Source organism: Psittacula echo, assembly GCF_963264785.1.
Source record: "Psittacula echo genome assembly, chromosome: 4".
Lineage (NCBI taxonomy): Eukaryota > Metazoa > Chordata > Aves > Psittaciformes > Psittacidae > Psittacula > Psittacula echo.
In genome coordinates this window covers 2,193,941-2,215,436 of record NC_137738.1, presented here as the reverse complement: position 1 = coordinate 2,215,436, position 21,496 = coordinate 2,193,941, and the positions used below count along the sequence as shown (strand labels likewise).

Sequence of the window (21,496 nt, the reverse complement as noted above, 5' to 3'; positions counted from 1 at the left end):
CAGTTAGTGGCAAAACTCTAACTTTGCTCCAGCAAGCCCACAGAACTGCTGTAGTGTGGCTCTGCACAAACAACTGCAAGCCTAAGGAGGTTCTTTACATGCAAATTAATGAAGGGACTACACATCCTTGGGGGAGAGAAGCACAGCTACTGCCAGGACACAGAGCATGCTGCCCCAGCTGGCCTAGGACACCCAGCACCCCACCTCCCTACTCCAACAGCAGGTCAGCAGGGTGAGGGAGGAGTTTGAGCTATGAAGTATTCTCCAGCTCAGCTGTTCTCAGCCAAACACCCCCAAGAGCAGCAGACCCAGCACCAGGCAGCCCCTAACAGCAGCCCCTAACAGCCAAGCCTGGTTTGACCCCTTAAGGGAGGGTGGGCTCCTTGCCCCCGTGCAGGACAAGCTGGGCCCTGCCTGCTGTAACCTCCCACTGCTGGGCAGCTCCACATCAGAACCGCCCCAGCCACACCAGGTAAGCTCTGTTTCTTTTCATCAACACATGTTTGGAAGCACTGGTCAATACCTTTGTCTTTCTGCCTTATATGAGCTGGTGAGTTCGTCAAAAAGCTTGCCATTCATTTCCATCAGGGTTTTCAGCACGTTGTACACCAGTGCCACGATGGTTCTGCAACAGAAGGAACACGACCATGAGCATGACTCAACACAAGATGCGCTTCGGTAAACAAGTGCTCAGTTTCTGTTTTGGACGCTGAGCTTCCTATGGAAGATTCCACTGAAAGATCAGTGAATTTCTGACACAAAATCCTCAACCATCACTTCCTCTGGAAATTAACAAGTTGCACATTTAAACATGCTCTGTTTAACCTTAAAATCCTGATTCTTGTCACTGCACAGGGTGTAATTGCCAGTGCTGTGGCTGCGCTATGAAGCCATTCAATTACATTAACATTTAAACCAGGTTTTAACAACTATTTTATAGGATTTGAGTAATGAAATATGAGAGTCCAGAAAAATCAAACTCCTGGCTCACAGCGCCAGGCCTGGGCAGAGGGACCACAGGTGCGTGCTTTCACACAGTCACTAAAAGGGTTTCTGGGCAGCAAGGAGCTCTGCATTAAGGAACTGAATGGAGACCATTGGATATTGGTTCTCAGGACTTTCCTTAAACTAAACAGCTTGAGCAATAGTGGCTGTGTCCTGCATGGCTGTCCGTATTTCCACCTTGGGTATTAATCTTCTTGTGTGAAAGCATTTGTATTTCAGTAAATTACCTTCAATATTGTGGTGGTTATCTCCTGTAAATCCACACTCAGTTACACAGAGATGCAAAACCAGCAATCAAATAGCAATGAAGAAGGTGCCCAGCATTAAGCTTAACACTGATGAAAAGAGACAAGAGTCTTCCCATCTTTTCCCTCGCCAGCAGTTCACTTGCATCAGCAGCATTGAGTGCAAGGCTGTGGAGCAGGGAAGCCTTGAGAAATACGTGAAAGAATCACCTAAAGAAGCAGCCAGAGGTCCAAGTTTGCCTTTTCCATGCTCTCTGTCCGCTGTGGCACTACGAAATCTCCCAGCTGCACATCAGAGGCCTTACCCTCATTCAGAGCACACCTCTGCGCTGAGCCCAGCCACATACCTTTCCTGGCTTGACTTGCTTTGAATACTGGCTTTCACGTGGTTTGAAGACAAAACTTACTCAGAGTGTTGGCTTTCTGAGGAAAAAGCTTGATTTTGAGCCAGTGGCTAAGGCCATATCAGACAGAGAGATAGGAGCATGTTTCTCTGCCCTCCAAAACAGATTAAACCCCAGACTTTCTTCCCCAAACTTCCTCATCCTCAACATACACTATGATCCTAGGTCTCCTACTTCCTTCATAAAGAGCAACTTCCATCTGCAGTCAGGAAAAAGAGGGACATCCTTCACATTTGTTGAGATCCCAAGTATTATCAATGCTCCAAGAACTCGTTTATATTCAGGCCTAGCTGATACATGTGCAGCTACACACATCACCTGCATAGATCCAGAATGACTTCAGAGCCTCCAAGGGCTTAAAGCAGGGCACCAGGTTCACTTTGGAGTTGTGGGAGTACCTGTCTACCCTGGCTTTTGAGCTTTATATGAGCTTTATGAGTTCATACGACCTTTGTATGAGCTTTACCTCCTGCAAATTGACTTGCAGCTCAATGCAGGATGCTGGACAGGAGCAAACTTGCTCTTTAGTATTTCAGTGAGATTACTGCTTCTTTCAAACACGATACAAAATTACTAGTAGTTAACTTCTGCCATTAAATGTAAGGTGAAGCAGTCACTCCTTTCTCACTAGCACCCTTTATAGTGGTAGGCATTGCTGTTCTCTGTGTGTATCCTGCCCCCTTCTTATCCCACTGGTCAGCAATAACTTCTTATGGAGACACTGACAGGATTTTGTTGAACTGAAGTAGGAAAGGACAGCAAAGCATAAATACAGCAGAAACATCCTTTGGAGATGATTTTGGTCTAAGTAATAGTAATTTGCATTTTTCATTAAGGTGTAAGACTAAATGTGATTACAGGATGAAGAGCAGCATCCCATTTCCTCATAGTTTCCCAGTAAATTCCAGGTCTCCATAACATCGCAGAATAGAGAACACATGCCATTGCCAAAACTATTTAACACCCTTCATCTCAGTGAGCTCATCTGATTTAAGTCAAAACAAAGTCACATTTGCAAGTTTCTCAGCCAAACCCAACCCAGCAGCCAACTGATTTATGGTACCACAGCTGGAGTTAAACATTACATACGGATTCCAGTGTTCTTTGGAAATCTTGTACAAACTGCCAAACATAATGGGTAGGATTTTATCAATGTTCTCCTCGATCAGGCTGAGGATGTATTCATTATTCCAGAAGTACAAAGCTCTTTCCGCAACCTGAAACACGAAGTTTAGGGGTCAGCAGCCACAAAAGATGAGTTACTGCAAGTTCTTCTTTTGCTTTTAATACTCTTTTTTTTACCTGAAAATGGGAACTTGACACACACTTGGATATTTGCTTAAATAAAGGCTCTTCTATCTTTTTGAACTGTGTCGGTTCTATTACATCTAAGATTTCTTCAATTTCACCTAAAAACATGACCTGTTGGTATAAAAGAAAGACATCAAAAAGCATGAGAGTGTTTTATATCACCTCTGTCAACAGAACGAAGCCAAACAGCTCATACATCAACTCAGGAATCCTGCCAAGGATGCTGTAACTGTGTGTGCCAGAGCCACAGGCTCTGTGCAGCCTGGAAGAGCAGCATTTGATGTCTTCAGGCCTGGCTGCAGGGATTTCTGTCACCAGAGGTCTCCAAAGGGGCTTAGCAAGTGAGAAATAGCTCATTCCAGGTTTAAATTACAACCAGAACCAGGTGGGTGCCACAGGAGACTTCATGAACACTCACATAAAGAGGGACAATGGCATTAAGGGACCCTGCTCTTAAAGAGCTGTCAGGGGGTGGGAGCTGGTGGCATCAATCAAACTCCTGATCTTCAGACTCATTTTGACTACATAGAAGAGAGCAGAAAAGAAGAATTTCCCAACACCATTGAAAGCTGTGCTTGTACTATGGAAAAAGAACATGCATTCTTCACCAGACACCTGCTATCTCAAGTGCTGCATCAGTGTCACATTGCAAGTGACTACCTCCAACCTGCTCTTTACCTAATAAGAGACTTCTTACATCAGAATAGTTTCTCTATAGGATATCTTTGTTAGAGTACAACCAATAATCTGGTGGAACATGGTAACACCACATTAAGAACAGACATACAAAAAGCCTACACTGAGTTAACGTGACAACACCTCAAGAAGCTCCAGGAAGAGCAAGATTGCCGCAGGGGCCCCTGGGAAGCAGAGCAGAGGTACCTGCCCCTGCCCCACTGCCCTGCACAACACAGCAGGCACCACACCACCAGAAACAGGAGACAGAACCAACCTCTTTCTGACTGCACGTTTTTGGCCAAAATTTCAGCAGTCCTCTGATGACCTACATTAAAAACACAAGTTAAAGCAGAACAAGTTTCTGTGACATATCAGAGAAGATTCAAACAAAACAGAAAAAAACACCCCAAAAGTCTGGTTTTCCTCTTTTCTTTACCCAGAAGTTGAATGAAAACTGAATACAGGTAAATGTAGCTCCACTGAAAACAAATACTGTGCTGTCTCATTTCATATTCATCAGGTTTCAGTTATCAGGGTAATTTAGACCCTGATCACTTCACAAGTCTTTGATTATCTGGTCACACTCCATCCCTTAGGCTGCAGCACCTCCCATATGGAGACAGGCTGAGAACATTGGGGCTGTTCAGCCTGGAGAAGAGAAGCTGCGTGGAGACCTCAGAGCAGCTTCCAGTGTCTGAAGGGGGCTACAAGGATGCTGGAGAGGGACTCTTCATCAGGGACTGCAGCGATAGGACAAGGGGTGATGGGTTCAAACTGAAAGAGGGCAAGTTCAGGTTAGATCTAAGGCAGAAGCTCTTCCCTGTGAGGGTGCTGCTTTTTGCCATGTTGATGTTTTTCCCCAGCTCCCAGCTGTTCTATTCACAACTCTGTGTACTGTCAAGGTGGCTTTCCAGAGATGAGCCTGGACCAGGCAGTTCTATCCGGCTGGCTGAATGGTGCAGGCAGCTGCAATGCCAACCCCAGTGCCTGATGCAGGAGCAATCAACCCCAAGGGTGACATCTTTGCCTTTGTGAAGGGGAGGAGAAATGTGAAGCTCCCCCATTTCACTGCTGTCACCTGATGGGGCAAGCCTTCACTCATTCACTTCTATAAATGAATCACATTTGTTTCTCTGGAGTCATGACCTGAAGCAGTCTGTGTAAATCCACTTTAAACCTAGGGCCATTGCACTGTTGGTTAGCTGGTAACAGAATGACTCTGGGATATATGACTGAGATCTTGTGTTTTTCAAGAACAAAGCCCAACATTTACAGGTACCATAGCTCATTCTGCCAACACTCCACCCCTTACAATGAAAGCAAGCCAAAAAACTTCAGACAAGCACATTTGCCAAAGAAAAGCTGTGAGAAGCCACCAAACACCCCAACTGGAACATGAATTTACTGCTCTTGAAAGCATAAAACTGAGACTGCTGGAAGAGTCCAGTCTCCAGCACTTGTTATTGTAAGAGTGCTGAATATACTTAGCTACAGAGACTCATACTCTCAATAACATGATCAGAGTATAAGAGGGCAGACCTCAACAAGATACTTACTCCTTGCTCCTCAGAGAGGGTATCAGCTTCCAGCTTGACTATGCCTTCATATTAAAAAGCTTGTATATGTTCATTTAGGTTCAAAGATTGTATTCAAAGGAACATTCAACATGAATGCGGGGCTGAGATCTTGCTGCTCGTACTACACAGAACTCCTAAGTTTAATGTTCTTTCCTGAGCTCACAAAGTGACTTACACCAGTAGGCACTGCCTAGAAACCTTATGTACAAGAACCACATGGTTAGCCCGATTCCTTCAATGTAAAGGCCACTGCACTGAGCAGGGTTAGGTAACTCTTCTTGTCAAAGAAAGGGAGCTTGCTTCTCGGCAAGCATCAGGACTGACCTAAGGCAGCCTTCCATAGCTACAAGAGCGTGCACTGAATGTCCTCTAAATTGACCCAGAGTGACAATCCCTGCCAGAAAAATAACAGGAAGGTACTTGTGAAGGCAGCCTCTGATGAGCTTCTTAAAATATCCCTTGACCTAAAGCCAAAGAAAAACTTCCAGATGCTCTCTCATCAGTTGCCCCAAGATGTAACATTGGCTTTTCAAGCACTGCAGAAAGTCTGAGCTTTGCTTTCTCATCTGACCAACTTCTATTCCTTTATAAAGCCAGTTCTGCTCAGAGTAATGGCCAAAGCAAGCAAGGGCAGTGACTCTGCAGTGAGTTAACCTTCCCGGGTCTGAATTTATCTTTAATGATCAAGAGGCAGCCAGAACCACCTGTATCATCCAGATGGAGCCTCAGAATTGCACCATGGCACTCCTGTTTCAAAAGCACTGCCTTCTTCACTGTCAAATGGGCTTGGATCCTGCATCACAGCTCTGTGAATTCGGATCAGTTCATTCAATCTCACAGGTCTCCATGTAATACTGCCCATTTTCTGCTCACATGTCAGCTGTCAAGATGCCTGGGTGGTTTGATCACTTGGCTTAAGGAATAAGGCTTACACAATTCCCTTCTCCTTGCCCTATCCAACAAATTAAGCTTATTGACCACTGTAGCTAACAACACTGCAGTGCAGGGGGAAAGAAAGTGCTTCAAGGAGGCAAGGCACATTTACAGTCAGGTCAGCCACCTTCCACCACCTACAGAGCAACTTTTCTGATAGGGATAGGAAAAGGGGAAACCACTTCAAACTGAAAGGGGAGATTGAGATGAGCTCTTAGGCAGAAGCTCTTCCCTGTGAGGGTGCTGAGGCGCTGGCACAGGGTGCCCAGAGAAGCTGTGGCTGCCCCATCCCTGGCAGTGTTCAAGGCCAGGTTGGACACAGGGGCTTGGAGCAACCTGCTCTAGTGTGAGGTGTCCCTGCCCATCGCAGGGGGTTGGAACTGGAGGAGCTTTAAGGTCCTTTCCAACCCAAACCATTCTATGGTTAATGGCTGTGCAGAAAACAAGCTTTCACTGCAATGCCAGTGAAGATGCGCACTGTTCATCTTCTTTTTCTTATGCTGAAAAGCGTAAGCTTTTCATTTTCCTGTTACAAAAAGGGATTTAAATATCAACTTATCAAAGGATTTAAACATCAGCATACCCCTAACGGAAAGGTTTCCAAGTGCCCAACTAAACCCAGTTTCTGTTGGGGCTGGTCTGACATCAGCCCTTGTCCCCATGAGCTGCTGCACTGCCCCAAGCCTGCGCTCTTCTTTGCAGGCATTGCCAAAGCCCCAGCTCAAAGAAGTGCTGCAAACCCCTTTGAGCTGAGCTGTCAGTGTGGATCACAGAGATTGAGCCTGGCAAGAGCCTGAAGCACCTGTACAGCTGCTGAGAGGCACCCAGGAACTGAAGGGACAGCATAGGAACATTCAGAATTTCAGAGTCCTTCCTGCCTAAATGAAGTGTTGTTTTTCTTTCCATCTTTTATTTTGGGATTGTTTATTCTCTAAAATATTTCAGCTTCATGCAGTGGATGGTCACAAGCCACCAGCACCAAAAATACTGGGATTCTAGTTGTTACCAGGAAGGAAGACAGTTGTTACAGGCTTTCTCATACGAGGTGATCTGCATGATAGCAGTGGTTTGAACATCGAGTTACATTTGTGCCCTATCTTGGTCACAGGTTAAGAGGTAACTACCCTTTCAAACCCCGTTCTAGAGTAAAAACATCCCCTCAAATGGCTCTGGCTCACAAAGGCAGCACAGGCAGCACTGCTCTGCAACTGCAGCAACTTACACTGCAATATTTAGGTGAAAGTAAAAATAGAAAGCCATCGAACTGAAAAGCACACTTACAGGCTCTGTTAAAGTTGTATCTTTTTCCAGGAACTGTACAACACAATAGGCGAGCTGGAATGGAAGGCAGATGAGTAGTTAGTTTAAACAGACACTGTTTAGACATTGCAGCATAACTAAATATCACAGCTTATAATGGAAGCACTTAAGATCGGGGCAAAGGGGGACCCAACCCAAACCCCACCACAGAACAGAACTAAACAGAACAGCAGTTAAAGCAGCAAGATATACAGGCCTGCTCTATCTTACTAAAGCTCCCTGCATACCAAAACCCTTGCTTTCTTTTCCCCTCACTCCCCACACCCTGGAAGAAAATCACTTTTAAGCTTGACAGATATTCCCCCAACTCAAATCCAGTATCCAGACAGACTTTCCCTCAACATATTAAATATATACAGTAAGATATATTTCCTGTATTAACATTACAAAACTGTAATTTCAAACATCTATACCAAGATAAAAAAGGTGGTATTTTGAATCAAAAAAGGAAGTTTTATAACAGGTTTGACTGAGCACACATTGCTCGAGTACTAGACACGTCCAGCACACAACAGTCAGCAGTGAGATTACAGGCAACAGCATTGGAAGGTGTTGCATGGCCACAAGAGATGAGCAGCCCAGCAGCCTGTCCTGAGCAATGGCCAGCAACAAACACCCATGAAGAGTGTCTGAAGGAGGGGAAGCAAAATGTCATCAAGTTCCCAGCACGCTCTCCCGGCCTCTTGTGAGTCCTGTCCAGGAAAGTCTTCTTAGGCCAAAGTGTGATATTGTGTTATCTAATTCTTGTTTAGTTACTCAGCACATAGTCAAGTAACTAAACAACCATAGCTCTGCCCAGTACACAAACTATACACGAATCCTATCACTGAAGTAGTTACAATGCCAGATTCCATTAAGACTGAGTTTAAGAAGTCACAGTCTTTTTCATCGCACAGTATGAAGCACAAAGGTTATGGCCATGTATTACACTGACATTGCTATACTTGAATTCAAGCATCACCTTTCTTTCTTTTTTTACTCTGTTATCCCAAAGCTGATAATTACAATTCTAGAAGTACAACAGGTCTAATTTATTGCTGTTACCCTCAGGCTAAGGATGCATACATGTAGCTTGAACAAATAGTAAATGTCACACTTTAATCTCATAAAATCCCATTCCATGTATTGTGCAGTAATGCTCTATTGTTCACAGACACAAAGACTCAAGCTTAATTCAGCTTTAAGGCTTTAACTTTTGAGAATAGGCTAAACCTGTCCCCTACAAAGCAACCAGACCACCCCTGCCTGCAAAGCTGATGTGATGCTGGTCTCCACCTCCAGGATAATACAAACCCAGAAACACCCAGTGCTGAAACTGCATGGAGCAATAGCACTTTATGAAGGCAGGGGGGGCATAGCCTGGTCAGCAAACCAAATGTTACTTTGGGTACATGCAGTACATCTGAATTAATAGGACTCTTTCAGGTAGTGATGAACATAACGTGATGTTAAACACACCACAGCAAAGAGGCCAGCTTGCTGTACTGATCTGCCAGTGAGAGGCCCTTTGGCAAGCCACTGGTCCCTTCCATATCACCGATTCATTCAATGGAGCAGCCTACTGCACAATAAGCCACAAAGACAAGTGATTTAATTAACTTAAAACTTTATAGGAGAATCAGGAATTAACTTGAGCTCTGACTCAATCCTGTTTGTAACTCTACAGTCATAATGACTTTGCTTTAATTAGGAACTCATTTCCTTATATCATTAGCCTATAAGGAGCTGTATTAGTGAGTTAAGTTAACAAAGCAAGTTTTTAATTAGCCACAGCAGAACTGCAAGTCTGCATCAAATGGATTCAATACTCAAGTGCCATATGTCTGGAAAGGACACACGTTGTTCCTCAAAAAGCTGAATGTCTGTGCGAGTATAAGAATGGAAGGCAAATGAACTGCAGCATTCTGACAGTGTGTCAGGATCTACATAATTCCTAGCTGGATTGATCCAGAGAGCTATTAGACATCTCTGCCATTTATATCCAACATTCTCCTCCCTTCCCTGTCACTGGTATGGCTTTAGAAATACAAAAGCACTTCTGAAGTACGTACCTGGCCATCCTCAAGGTTCCTTTATGCACAGCATTTAGGTTACATAAAGGAACTGGTAACAGCACAAGGTCCTGGGATTAAATGAGGCTCAAAGTGTGACGAGACAAGCAAGCAGAAAAGCCTCTCACTTCAGTTGACGTGACTTTGACTCACTGTTACATTCTTTCACTTTTAATATATGCTAAATATTATCTCAAAAGTAACATTTAGACATAAGATCTGTCAAATTATATTTTTTAAGAGTGACCAAATTTGCAGATATTTGGGGATATTGACAGAACAACACATTCAGATTTCCCTAGTTTCAAATGCAAATACACCCCCACCCCCCCCAACTCATAAAAATAGGCAAAAGCTTACCTGTGCATGAAACAAAGCTAATCCCTTTGCAGTATGCATGGGAATCAGAACTTTCATAAGGAACTGTTTGTGTTCTGCTTTCAGTGGCAGTGCAAAGCCATTGATAATACTGAAAACAGGAATAAGCAGGGTTTATTTTTGATGAAAACCTGTTTTTCCCAGCAAGTCAAAAGAATTTATGTCGGTTCAAGAGACGTCCCATTTCTGATTCTGTTTCTAAACCTGGTTACTTTGAAGCCATAAAATAGCTCTACATATGCATAACCTTTGAAGTGTTGGTATCATGAGAGTTTAGAGTTTTAGTAGGAATACCCAAGAATCATAGCAGGAATCAAATAATACTCATTAGATGAGCTGAAGCATTTTGATTGGGACCTTGACTAAGTAAAACCATCCACAGTAAGCCTTGCTGTCTAACTGTAAACCTGAGACAGATGCATGAGGAAGCTGACCCATTCCACCCACAACCACAAGCCACTTGCAGAGAAAGAGACATTGTGGCATATGGTTTGGAACTATTTTAACAGTGCAGTTTGAGGCTATTGAAAAGCCCTCCCCTCCAAAAACAACATTCAAGAGTTCTCATTGATTCAGTAATCTCATTTCTAAGAGTTGAGCAAAAATCCTTCAGGAAGGGGTTGGGGTTTCTGTTCTCCCTACATCTTAGATAAATCTGAGAAAACAATGGAATTCCTTTCATTTGCTTTTCATGACAATTTGTTCCACAACAAATCGGTTGGATTTTGGCTGGATTTGTTTCACAATGGTTGGATTTTCAGTTAGACCAGTAATAAAGTTTTCTACTGTAAAATGTGTGTGCCAGTTGTGGAAACACAGTAAAATATTACCATAAAAACCTTCAAAGGTAAAGATTTGTATTCGTGAAATAATGTCAAAAGAAGATAACTCAACCCCCCCACCCCCCAGCACTTACAAGGCTTTCCTGAACAGAATTGAAAGAAAATCAACCTGCTGAAGATTAAGGCATTTCATTCTTTACTGTGAGGGTGGTGAGGCACTGGAATGGGTTGCCCAGGGAGGTTGTGAATGCTCCATCCCTGGCAGTGTTCAAGGCCAGGCTGGACAAAGCCCTGGGTGACATGGTTTAGTGTGAGGTGTCCCTGTCCATGGCAGGGGGTTTGGAACTAGATGATCTTAAGGTCCTTTCCAGACCAAACTATTCTATGATTCTACAATTCAGTATAAGAACAAAAGTTAACATTCATTTTTGGAATACAAGAACAAGGGGAGTTCAAACTGGGTGATCTTAAGGTCCTTTCCAACCCTAACTATTCTCTCATTCTATATACAAGACAAGGAAGAGTAGATATTCCTGACAAACAAGGAGCCGTGAGAAATATTTTGCCAGTCATCTGTAAAACTTGCACCAAACCAGAGTAATTTATACTCTATACCTTCATTTTATATTCACATGGTAACCCAGACACAGTATTAGATCAGTGACTGCACTTCATTACTCGTTACTGTAGTATTCCTCTTCCCCTCCATTCCCAAATCAAGAAAGCAGAAGCAAACACCCACAATGTTTTGTATTTGCCAGATCGAACTTACCTTCCTAATATCTCAAGGAGTTCAGCAACACCATTGAAGTGCTCTGTTTCATATATAAACCTGTTACAAAAAGAGACATCAAAACAGAGGATCAGAGATCCCAAAGAAACCATAAAGGCAAGATGCAATATTCCTCAACCTAGTCACACAAACACACAGCATACCTGAGGAAAATGTTGTTGATCTGTTTCCTGATGAATGCTCTTAAACCGAGGAATTTCCCATAGATTCGATGAAGAACTGTCTTTAGGAAATCACGTTCTCGTGGGTCTTCACTATCGAAGAGCTCCAACAACTTGAAATATGAAACTGAGATGTATTACTTCTGAAGGACTTCAATTTTGTTATGTTATAACCAACTCAAGTATTAACTTTCATTTACAAGTTGGCATTAGAAGAATCAGTTTAACCTAAAATCATTTTAGGGTCAATATATCTTCAAAGTTAGATTTTTAATAAAGCTGCTTATATTGAAAAAGAAGGCAACCAGCAGCTTCCTTCCCTTCAGAAGCCTGTATACAACAGACAAAGCAATTCCAACAACTATTACACTATCAAAAGGAAAATTAAGAACAAGATTATTAAACCTTAGGGGAAGTGGTTTACATTTGGTCTTAAAGAAATCAAAGTGAACCAAGTCTGTGGTACTGCTCATCTCAAAACACCACTTGTCTTGAAGGCTAAGCAAAACCATTCCCCTACGAGAAATGTCACAATTAATAATTTAATATGGAGGGGGTCGTGAAAGAAGCATAAGATCCACAACTATTAACCAGTTCTCTGTTAATACAGACTAAATGCCACAAGCAGCTAGGAAGATTTCCCACCCATTGTTTTCTTGTAGAAAGTTTGCCAAGGAAAGGCCATACACTCTTGAAGACATCAAAAGATATTCCCATCCCACTACAGACCATTATTGTAGTGATTTCATTTCCCCTGTGGATCCAAGTAAGAGCATGTTCAGAAACACTATCTGCACTACACAGGTTAGTAACTTATCTCAAGCAGTCCTCAGCCTCTGCTCAGGGTGGATCTGTGGGCTCAGGTATGCCTACAGCAAGCAGCAGAAGGGACTGGGAACAGTTGTTCAGGAACTTTGTTCAGGCTCATTTTGATATTTAGAAGCAATTTCTCAAGGTCACTACTACACTTCTTTCCCCCCCTCATATATCTATATACCTATAGATAGATAGGTATCTCAGTTCATTGCATTGTCAGTCTTGTACTATACAGAAAGATCAAGTGAAAGGTCAGGAATTGAAACACTGCAATGGGACTTTTAAGAGCCACAGGTCAATATTGGACACCCACAGCCAAAAGTTCAGCAGCAGCTTCAGGCCTAAGTTTTTGTGGGAAAGTTGAACAAAACAGAGGAGAAGGAAACACCTCTAACCAGAAACAGCAAAACCAAGTAAGTGGAAATTAAATGCAGCCACTGAAGGAGGGGAGGGAAAGAGTCCATCTATGTTTGTACTCTTCATTGCAGTGCTGTGCTGGCCTGCCACCACTCACTGCAGACACTGAGCTTCTCCTTAACAAACATTTTGACATGGTAAAAGAAAATCCCCCCTGAGTAACCCTGGACAAAAGTTGGTTATGGTATTTTACAGCCCAATTCCCTGAGAAGTTGTATTTAATATGAAATCTCACTTCACTTTCCAGCTCATAATTACTGTGCAAGGTAAAACATGACTTTCCTGTGTACTTTCTTCCTTGATTTTCCTTCTTTGGTTAACACACAATAGTAAAGAGAATGATGCTATCTAGTCACAAGTTAGCAGATGTTGGAACACATTTCATGTCCAATAAGTACATGAGGTTTTTGCATGATAAATCTATGACAAAGCAAACATAAAAGCACTACAAAAATTCAATTAGCACATTGCTGATTTGACTGGAAGTTACAAATCATTAAGAACACAACCTTTATCTCCGAATTACAACTATCTTGCATTGCAAAGCACTAAGGTTGATAGTTGAAGACAAAGTGTTTCTGAAGCCAATAATTACATCTCGCCTGTGTGGTATGATGTGCTGTTTACGTGGTGCTTGGCAGAAACCACTACTGCAACAACTAAGATTTAACCCTGTGTCAGCATGAAAGCTCCACTTTCATAAGGAAAGCACAAGGACATGGAGCTGTTGGAACAAGTCCAGACGAGGCCACGAGGATGATCAGGGGCTGGAGCATCTCCCGTATGCAGACAGGATGAGAACACTGGGGCTGTTCAGCCTGGAGAAGAGAAGCTGCGTGGAGACCTCAGAGCAGCTTCCAGTGTCTGAAGGGGGCTACAAGGATGCTGGAGAGGGACTGCAGCGATAGGACAAGGGGTGATGGGTTCAAACTGAAAGAGGGCAAGTTCAGGTTAGATCTAAGGCAGAAGCTCTTCCCTGTGAGGGTGCTGAGGCGCTGGCACAGGGTGCCCCCAGAGAAGCTGTGGTTGCCCCATCCCTGGCAGCATTCAAGGCCAGGTTGGGTGTGGCTTGGAGCAACCTGCTCTAGTGTGAGACATAGCTGCCCCATGGCAGGGGTTGGAACTGGATGATCTTAAGGTCTTTCCCAACCCAAACCATTCCGTGATTGTATGATTCTAACATTCTCCTTGTCTGTACAGTCCATCTGGTAAGTTAAGCTGTAGAGGTGATCTTTAACTCTGGGGGTGGGAAAACTCTGTGCTTACCTGCTGTACAAACTTCTGGTCAATATACCGCTTTGCAATGCTAGGCTGAAAATCCGGGCTCTCCAAAAACCTCAGGAAGAATTCATACACCAACTACAAACATCAAAATGAAGAGTCTCAAGTTAGGAAGTGCACAGTAACACAGACCTCAGGCCCACCATCACAGTGTCAGTGGGGCTATTCACAGGCTTAAAAGGTCCAAAGGGAAACCGAAGCCTGACACATCACTGCTTAATCACAGCCTTTACTGGAACTTACCAAAACAGTTACAGTAAGTAGCAAGAACACTAATTCCCAGAAGAATCAAAGTTTAGTAAATAATTGACTGAAAATATCACTATTAGACAAAAAGCAAGTTTAACTATTCCACAGTTGTTTCATATTCCATAAATTCACATTTCCTTCTATATTAAGAATCTATTTTGTAGAAATAAGTTACCAAACACTTTACAGCACTGAAGGTAAAATTAAATGTTCCAACACCACGAAATTCCTTAAACACGTAAGAAAAATCTGCTCAGTATTCCTGAAATTAAGTTACAGCTGAAAACTCCAAAAATTAAAAGTCATTAAAAAGCTGAATGAATACACAGAAACTGAAGAGTCTGGCTCAACATTAGGTTTCTATATCCTGGACACTCAAGTCAAACAACAGGACCTTCATATTCTGTAGTATATTATGTCTATCAAGTTCAAGTCCCCATTTGCTATGAAACCACGATACCCACAGATGGAAAAAGAGACAGGAGAGAGTGCTAGTGAGGGCCTGAGGTAGCACAGAGAGGCAAGAAGAAGCCAGAGCACAAATCCCATATTTTGGGGTTTATCAATGTACTACAATTGAGAGGTCATACCCACAGGCAGGTATCTGAACTGTTAACACTCTGAGTACTTACTAAACTGAGTAATTCAGGATTATGAAGTTCACCTGAGAAAAGTGCTTGACAACAGGTACTTTTTATCTAGAACATTTGAGGTGAGTTACTTACACGTAGCCTCAAGGAGGGTATTGCTGTACCTGCAAAGCAGAAGCTCAGAAACAAGTTCCCCCTTCACTATTTCTTCCCTCTGACAGACTGTAACCAGAGCTTTTCACATCAGCAGTTTACATGTATACAGATTTCATGTAACAATACTGTGCTAAAACCCAAGCTTCCCTGGACAGCCTTAATTTGTCTTCTTGTGCATAAACACACTAGTTGCACAAGAGACAACATAGGACAATTTTTTACAAGCTTGGTAATAGACAATCTAATAACATATTTCTAAGTATTACCATACTCCAGCCTTTGCCTTAGAAAGAGAGAACCCATGGCTGCTTCATGTCTTCATCAATGGCACAGACAGCAGGATCAAGTGCACCCTCAGCAAGTTTGCAGGTGACATCAAGCTGAGTGGTACAGTTGATGCACCCAAGGGAAGGGATGGGATCCAGAGGGACCTGGACAAACTTGAGAGATGGGCACATGTGAACCTCATGAGGTTCAACAAGGGCAAGTGCAAGGTCCTGCACCCGCGTCAGGGCAAACCCTGGTATCAATATGAGCTGTGGACACTGTCCAGTCCTACACATGCTTGAGGAAATGTATTCAAACCTGACAGGATACACAGAGCCAGCAGAATTGTCATGGGACAGAGCACCTTTTACAGGTGAAGACTAAATGGGTATGGTTTGTTTTCCCAAAAGGACACGCGGAGGCAAGGACAATTGTGGCTTCTTTCCATAAATACATACAGGGACTGCAATAAATATCAAGCAGAACTAAGTTAAAGCATAGCTCTGTAACATCTTGGGACTAGCTGTCCAAGATCAAGTCTAGGTATTAACTACAATGACATCCAATGGAACATCTTGTCTATAAAACAGAACAAGTCAATACTAATCCAAAATCCTCCATACTTGATGACAACTTAAACTGTCACGTCTCATTTCTACTAAGGGAAAATATGCACTAGTAACCTTCTGGATGCTTCAGAGAAACACATGCAAGTCCAGAATCATGACTGCTGCTACTGTTCTTAAAGGGCTTTCAAACAGCATGCTCAAAAATCCAGTTTCTGAGCTGTAGCACAGGGAAGTTTTGTGCGCTGCAGGAGTATTTCTGCAGTTCTGATGCGTACAGAATTGTCAAGCTTCCTGATACTCAGTACCACTGCTCCTATAGCAGGTACAGCTGGTAAAAGGTATCAATAACTTTGGAAATCCTTGGGAAATCCATGAAGCTTTACCTCAGGCATTTCAGGAAGCAGGCTGCAATGGCCACTTCTGGATAGTCAGCTTCTCCCTTCTCCTGCATGTTGATGTTTGCAAACTTAAAATCGTAACAACCATCACTAGAGACTACAAGGGGCCTAACAAGGATGATGGAGAGGGACTCTTCATCAGGGACTGTAGCGATAGGACAAGGGGTGATGGGTTCAAACTGAAACAGGGCAAGTTCAGGTTAGATCTAAGGCAGAAGCTCTTCCCTGTGAGGGTGCTGAGGCGCTGGCACAGGGTGCCCAGAGAAGCTGTGGCTGCCCCATCCCTGGCAGTGTTCAAGGTCACGTTGGATGCAGGGGCTTGGAGCAACCTGCTCTAGTGTGCTCTAGTGTCTGTGGCAGCGGGTGGAACTGGATGCTCTTAAGGTCCTTTCCAACCCAAACCATTCTATGACTCCACGAGACAAGAATGGATTCTATCCACAGCTGATACTGGCTGCTTTTACCTAAAACCAGAAAATAAAAGACAGGCATGCTGAACCTCCTTGAGTTTAACTGAAGCATTACCATTGGAAATACTAAATTGGAAATACATTTACATTGGAAATACTAAAGCAGGGGAGAACTGTCGGATTTGGTCATTTTGGCTCTCAAAATTGGTTTGCTTGGATCAAAAAGTTACACAATAACTCCTGCTACCTTTGGTGTTTTCATCTTCTTTCTCCCAGCCATCACTAGAATGTTACTGCCTTAAGCTACCAATTCACCAACTCTGCAACTCCCCAGGCTTCAAAATACACAGCAGCTTTAATGCCAACCTGTTCAACCTAGTTTGGCTGTTACAAACCATCTTGCATGTTGCTTTAAAGCAACGTCTTTCAAATGGTACTCACTGTACTAAGTCTTAAGTTGTGACTACACACACTGGTAACTTAACTAAGCCATTATCTAGCATGTTACTTTATAGAGAAATACCAACGGATTCAACCAGAGAAGAATAAATACTCAGGTTTTTCTTTCTTTCTTTTCCAGAAAACTGGTACCCAACTGCCCCATCAAGATAGAAATATCCATACCTCCCCTCCCCAAGCAGGTGTTCAGACTATAGCAAAAGTAATAATGTGGTCCCATGGAAGGGAAGAGGAGTAAGGGTTGTGCACACCCCATGCCCAAAATTTGATGCTTCAAGCACCTTTGTGCTACTGGAAGGCAAACAGTAAGTTATCAGACTCAGTCTTCTACCATTCAATAGCACATAAACTGTAAAAGAAAGAGGAAAGCACAAACTGCTTCCATTGTGCTAAAGTGAGGAATCTATTCCAGGATGAACCACGAGTGCAGGAGAGGGAAATCCACAAACAATGATCAGACAGCCTGGCCAAAAGTCATTTAGAAAAAGGCTACAAACCTCTTTCAGTTTTTCTTAGATAAGCCTAAAGCACAACTGAACTGGTCACAGAAAGCACAAGTGAACTGATCATAGAAAGCACAAGTCCTTTTCTATACAAAGAACTATAGTTTACTTATGACCTAAAGTGACCTAACACATACAGTTTTACTCCTGAGAGACAGGGATATTTTGAAGTCAAATGATGCCACTACAGACTGTAAGGGACACTTTCATAGCCCTTGCACCCTTCCACCTTGTCCTGATATTAAGGTCCTTTCCTACCCAAACCATCCTACGATTCCACGATTCTACAAAGGGATCACATACCTGTATGTGGGGCCATGAGGCTTCAAGAGTTGGCTCGTCTTCTTCTGGATCAAAATCTGGATTATCGCTAGGTGGAAGTGTTCTGAAAATATTAGAACTAATCTGCAAGAGAAGAGAATTTAATTGTACCACTTTTTATGCTTGCACAGGTCACGCTCAGCAGGGTGCTGCTGTTGTCCTCACACTACATGAAACAAAACCATATTTTAAAAAACCGATATAAAAGATAAATATTTTAATGCCCTTTTTTTATCTCCTTTCCCCCCCTCCCCTCAAAACTGCTAAATCCAAACAGCCAGAAGTCTGAAACAGGCCAATGGAAATAAGAAGAAAGTAATATATGTCTTTCAGCTGGGTTACAAGCTTGGAGCTCGACACGGTTCTTCTCTAAAACCAAGAAAGTGAAAAGAAAGTTGTAGTTTCCCCTTACAAAGAGCAATTTTTAACTCTGTGTCACCAACAGCTGGTTTGACTGGCACAGGGTGCCCAGAGAAGCTGTGGCTGCCCCATCCCTGGCAGTGTTCAAGGCCAGGCTGGACACAGGGGCTTTGAGCAACCTGCTCTAGTGTGAGGTGTCCCTGCCCATGGCAGGGGGCTGGAACTGGATGATCTTAAAGACCTTTGCAACCCAAACTATTCCATAATTCTATATAAAACAACAAATAGAGCATAACTAGCCACTAATTGTTTCTGCTCTCCATATCTAAGGCAGACAACCCATCCCCAAAATATCTTTCATTTTAGAGTTCTTCACTTAATTTCAAGCTATTTCTCACTTTAAAGAAAGAACTGAAGAACTGTTTGCAATTTTTCACCTGTCATAATTTCAAGCTGTTCACAGTTTTGGGCAGTCAGAAATACATTAACAATTGTAAATGTCTGACTTAACACAGAGTAACTTTGGACAAAAACCGAAGAAAAATAGCTACCAAGCTACTTGAAGTACGAACTGTCAAATCCAATTCAAAAGGGCAAGTTTGAAAAGGTTTCTTCAGGGATTTTTGAAGCATACATTAGTCTGGAAAGAAGACCAATCTTTCAGATGGCAAAAGAGAAAGAAATGGCATCTCTTCTGCCAGATGTAACATACTGGATTTTAAGCCTCTTTAACATGAACAGAAGAGAACATAGAGTTCATTTTGTTTCTGCATTTGACTGCTTTTTCACTTGTAGCCCAACTTTTCCAATTGTCTTTCAAACCCTTTATTCTTTTTGACCAAATCTGTTTCAAATAGTTGCTAACCACCCAAGCCTATTGAACACCACAGAAGATGCCAGTCTGCAGCAAGTGCTGCTGCACAGCTCCCAGGGAGTCTCCAAGGTGTCTGAAGAATCCTGCAAAAGGACTTGAAAAGATCCTGAAGTCACCCAGCTGGCTCTGCACCGAGGAATCAGCTGCCTCATTAAACAAGATACAAAGCTATTGCATAAACTGACTTTTCATTTCCTCCTATGTGCCTCATCCTGTGTCCTGTCACTGTCTGTACGGTTGGTACACGGTAAAGCTGCAGACACCGCTGCTCTGGAGTAGAAGAGCAATGATGTTTTGTATGGATGAGCACTACAGCAGGCTCCTTGTTCACTGCACAGCAGGAAAAACCCAACCTGAAACAGTACAGTTGTCCTTGAAACTTGTAAACACAAGGGACTGGGGGCTCTGGAGCACAAGAGAAACTGGGGGGAAAGAAGGAGGAAATAGGATTCTGAGAGAAGGTAAAGTTTAATCAAGCCCAAAACCCAAGGCTGGTTCTGTTATTTGATATTCTCAGTAGGTATTCAACAAAACCATCAACATACAAGTCAGTCCCTTACAGAGGCTTCCCCACCTCTGCTTACAAGTCTTCTGGTAACAGCTCTTGAAAACGCATCTTTTTATTTCTAGAGGCATCTTGCTGAAACGGCCCAGTCAACCTTTGAGCACAGAACCTCGGTGCAGAGAAAGCAAGTTTCAAGGCCCAACCAAAGGTACTACCTACTGAAGATACTTGCGCAGCAGAAACAAGGAGCAAGCCTCTTGGCCAGACCTTTAGAAAACTAATGCTATGATTTTCAGAGCATTCAGTGCTTCTCCTGGTACAATCAGCCTCCTGAGAACTAAGAATCTTAGAATAAACGGGGTACTATTCTTATATACAAGCCTGTCTCCCTAAACCCAGAGTTCATTTACTTCATTATGTTTTGAATACTTTGCTTCCTGTCTCCTTTGATTTTTTCTAATGTCTTGCTAACAGTACTGATGAAAACTGTGGTTTGGGTTAAAACCCCCATTATTTTTCCATTGGCAAATTCTTCACTATATCCTCTTATTTAAAACATCCCTTTCCTTTTGTAAGCGGGGTCTTACCCCAAAACTGTGATTTGAGAAATACAGACCCTAAAAGGCTTTTAGAGCTGGATAGGTTTCCACAGAAGCCCACCATTAGCTTCCTAAATTAAATCTCAGAAAGTCTGGTGACAGTGACATCTGGAAATGTGCTAGTTCATGTATTAAGATACAGCAATTCTATTTTATTAAAACAAGAAAGAAAAATGTCCCTTATTATTATATTGGAGCAAGTCCAGAGGAGGCCATGAGGATGATCAGGGGCTGGAGCACCTCCCATATGAAGATAGTTGAGAACACTGGGGCTGTTCAGCCTGGAGAAGAGAAGCTGTGTGGAGACCTCAGAGCAGCTTCCAGTGTCTGAACGGGGCTACAAGGATGCTGGAGAGGGACTCTTCATCAGGGACTGTAGCGATAGGACAAGGGGTGATGGGTTCAAACTGAAACAGGAGAAGATCAGGCCAGATCTAAGGCAGAAGCTCTTCCCTGTGAGGGTGCTGAGGTGCTGGCACAGGGTGCCCAGAGAAGTGGGAAATGCTGCATCCCTGGCAGTGTTCAAGGCCAGGTTGGACGGAGCTTGGAGCAACCTGCTCTAGTGTGAGGTGTCCCTGCCCATGGCAGGGTGCTGGAACTGCACGATCTTAAGGTCCTTCCCAATCCTAACTATTCCAAGATTTTATGATTACCTGTGCACTTCCCAAGGAGCTAAGCTTCTGGAGAGACAGAAGATTCAATTCCAATTTCTGAGTGTGCAGATAGGGATAACTGACAGGTTTTGAAATGCTGAATTCCCAGCTCATGCAAGCTGCTGGGACACTCATTTACACTGGATTTTGATATGCTGGTGGGGAAAAGGAGGAGGCTGGCAGGGACAAGGAAATGGAGGAGTCCTATACTGGAGGGACATTTCTGTTAACACTCCCACACCGAAAGGTTTGGGATAAAGGCTAGATAAAGGTTAGAGCTTGTAAACTTCCCAGGATGTTTTCAAACTGAACATATTCACAACGCCAAACCCAGATTTGCTGTTGGCTTCAGAGTACTTCCAACTGAGAATTCCCAAACAGAGAAGACAATACTTTTAGATGACCAGAAAGGAGGTATTCTGGGCTACCCC

At 43.0% G+C, this 21,496-nt stretch overlaps 2 protein-coding genes across 3 annotated transcripts in view; one reads left to right on the top strand and one right to left on the bottom strand.

Annotated features, from left to right (window-relative positions):
- PPP2R5A (protein phosphatase 2 regulatory subunit B'alpha) overlaps positions 1-21,496 on the bottom strand; it is a 45,220-nt gene that overhangs the window by 1,685 nt on the left and 22,039 nt on the right. Inside the window, exons 3-12 of one of the 2 annotated variants that reach the window (XM_080616386.1) lie at positions 18,057-18,158; positions 14,138-14,230; positions 11,621-11,751; positions 11,457-11,516; positions 9,885-9,993; positions 7,435-7,488; positions 3,918-3,968; positions 2,957-3,076; positions 2,744-2,871; positions 524-625 (exon numbers count right to left, since the gene is read on the bottom strand). In XM_080616386.1, the coding sequence (XP_080472512.1) occupies positions 524-625; positions 2,744-2,871; positions 2,957-3,076; positions 3,918-3,968; positions 7,435-7,488; positions 9,885-9,993; positions 11,457-11,516; positions 11,621-11,751; positions 14,138-14,230; positions 18,057-18,158 (950 nt within the window). The remainder of the gene's footprint in view (positions 1-523; positions 626-2,743; positions 2,872-2,956; positions 3,077-3,917; positions 3,969-7,434; positions 7,489-9,884; positions 9,994-11,456; positions 11,517-11,620; positions 11,752-14,137; positions 14,231-18,056; positions 18,159-21,496) is intronic. The other variant, XM_080616387.1, reaches the window with a different exon arrangement.
- Positions 1-21,496, top strand: part of PACC1 (proton activated chloride channel 1) — a 114,897-nt gene that overhangs the window by 90,747 nt on the left and 2,654 nt on the right. Inside the window, exon 9 of the transcript XR_013956663.1 lies at positions 19,939-20,021. The gene's annotated coding sequence lies outside the window, so the exon portion shown is untranslated. The remainder of the gene's footprint in view (positions 1-19,938; positions 20,022-21,496) is intronic.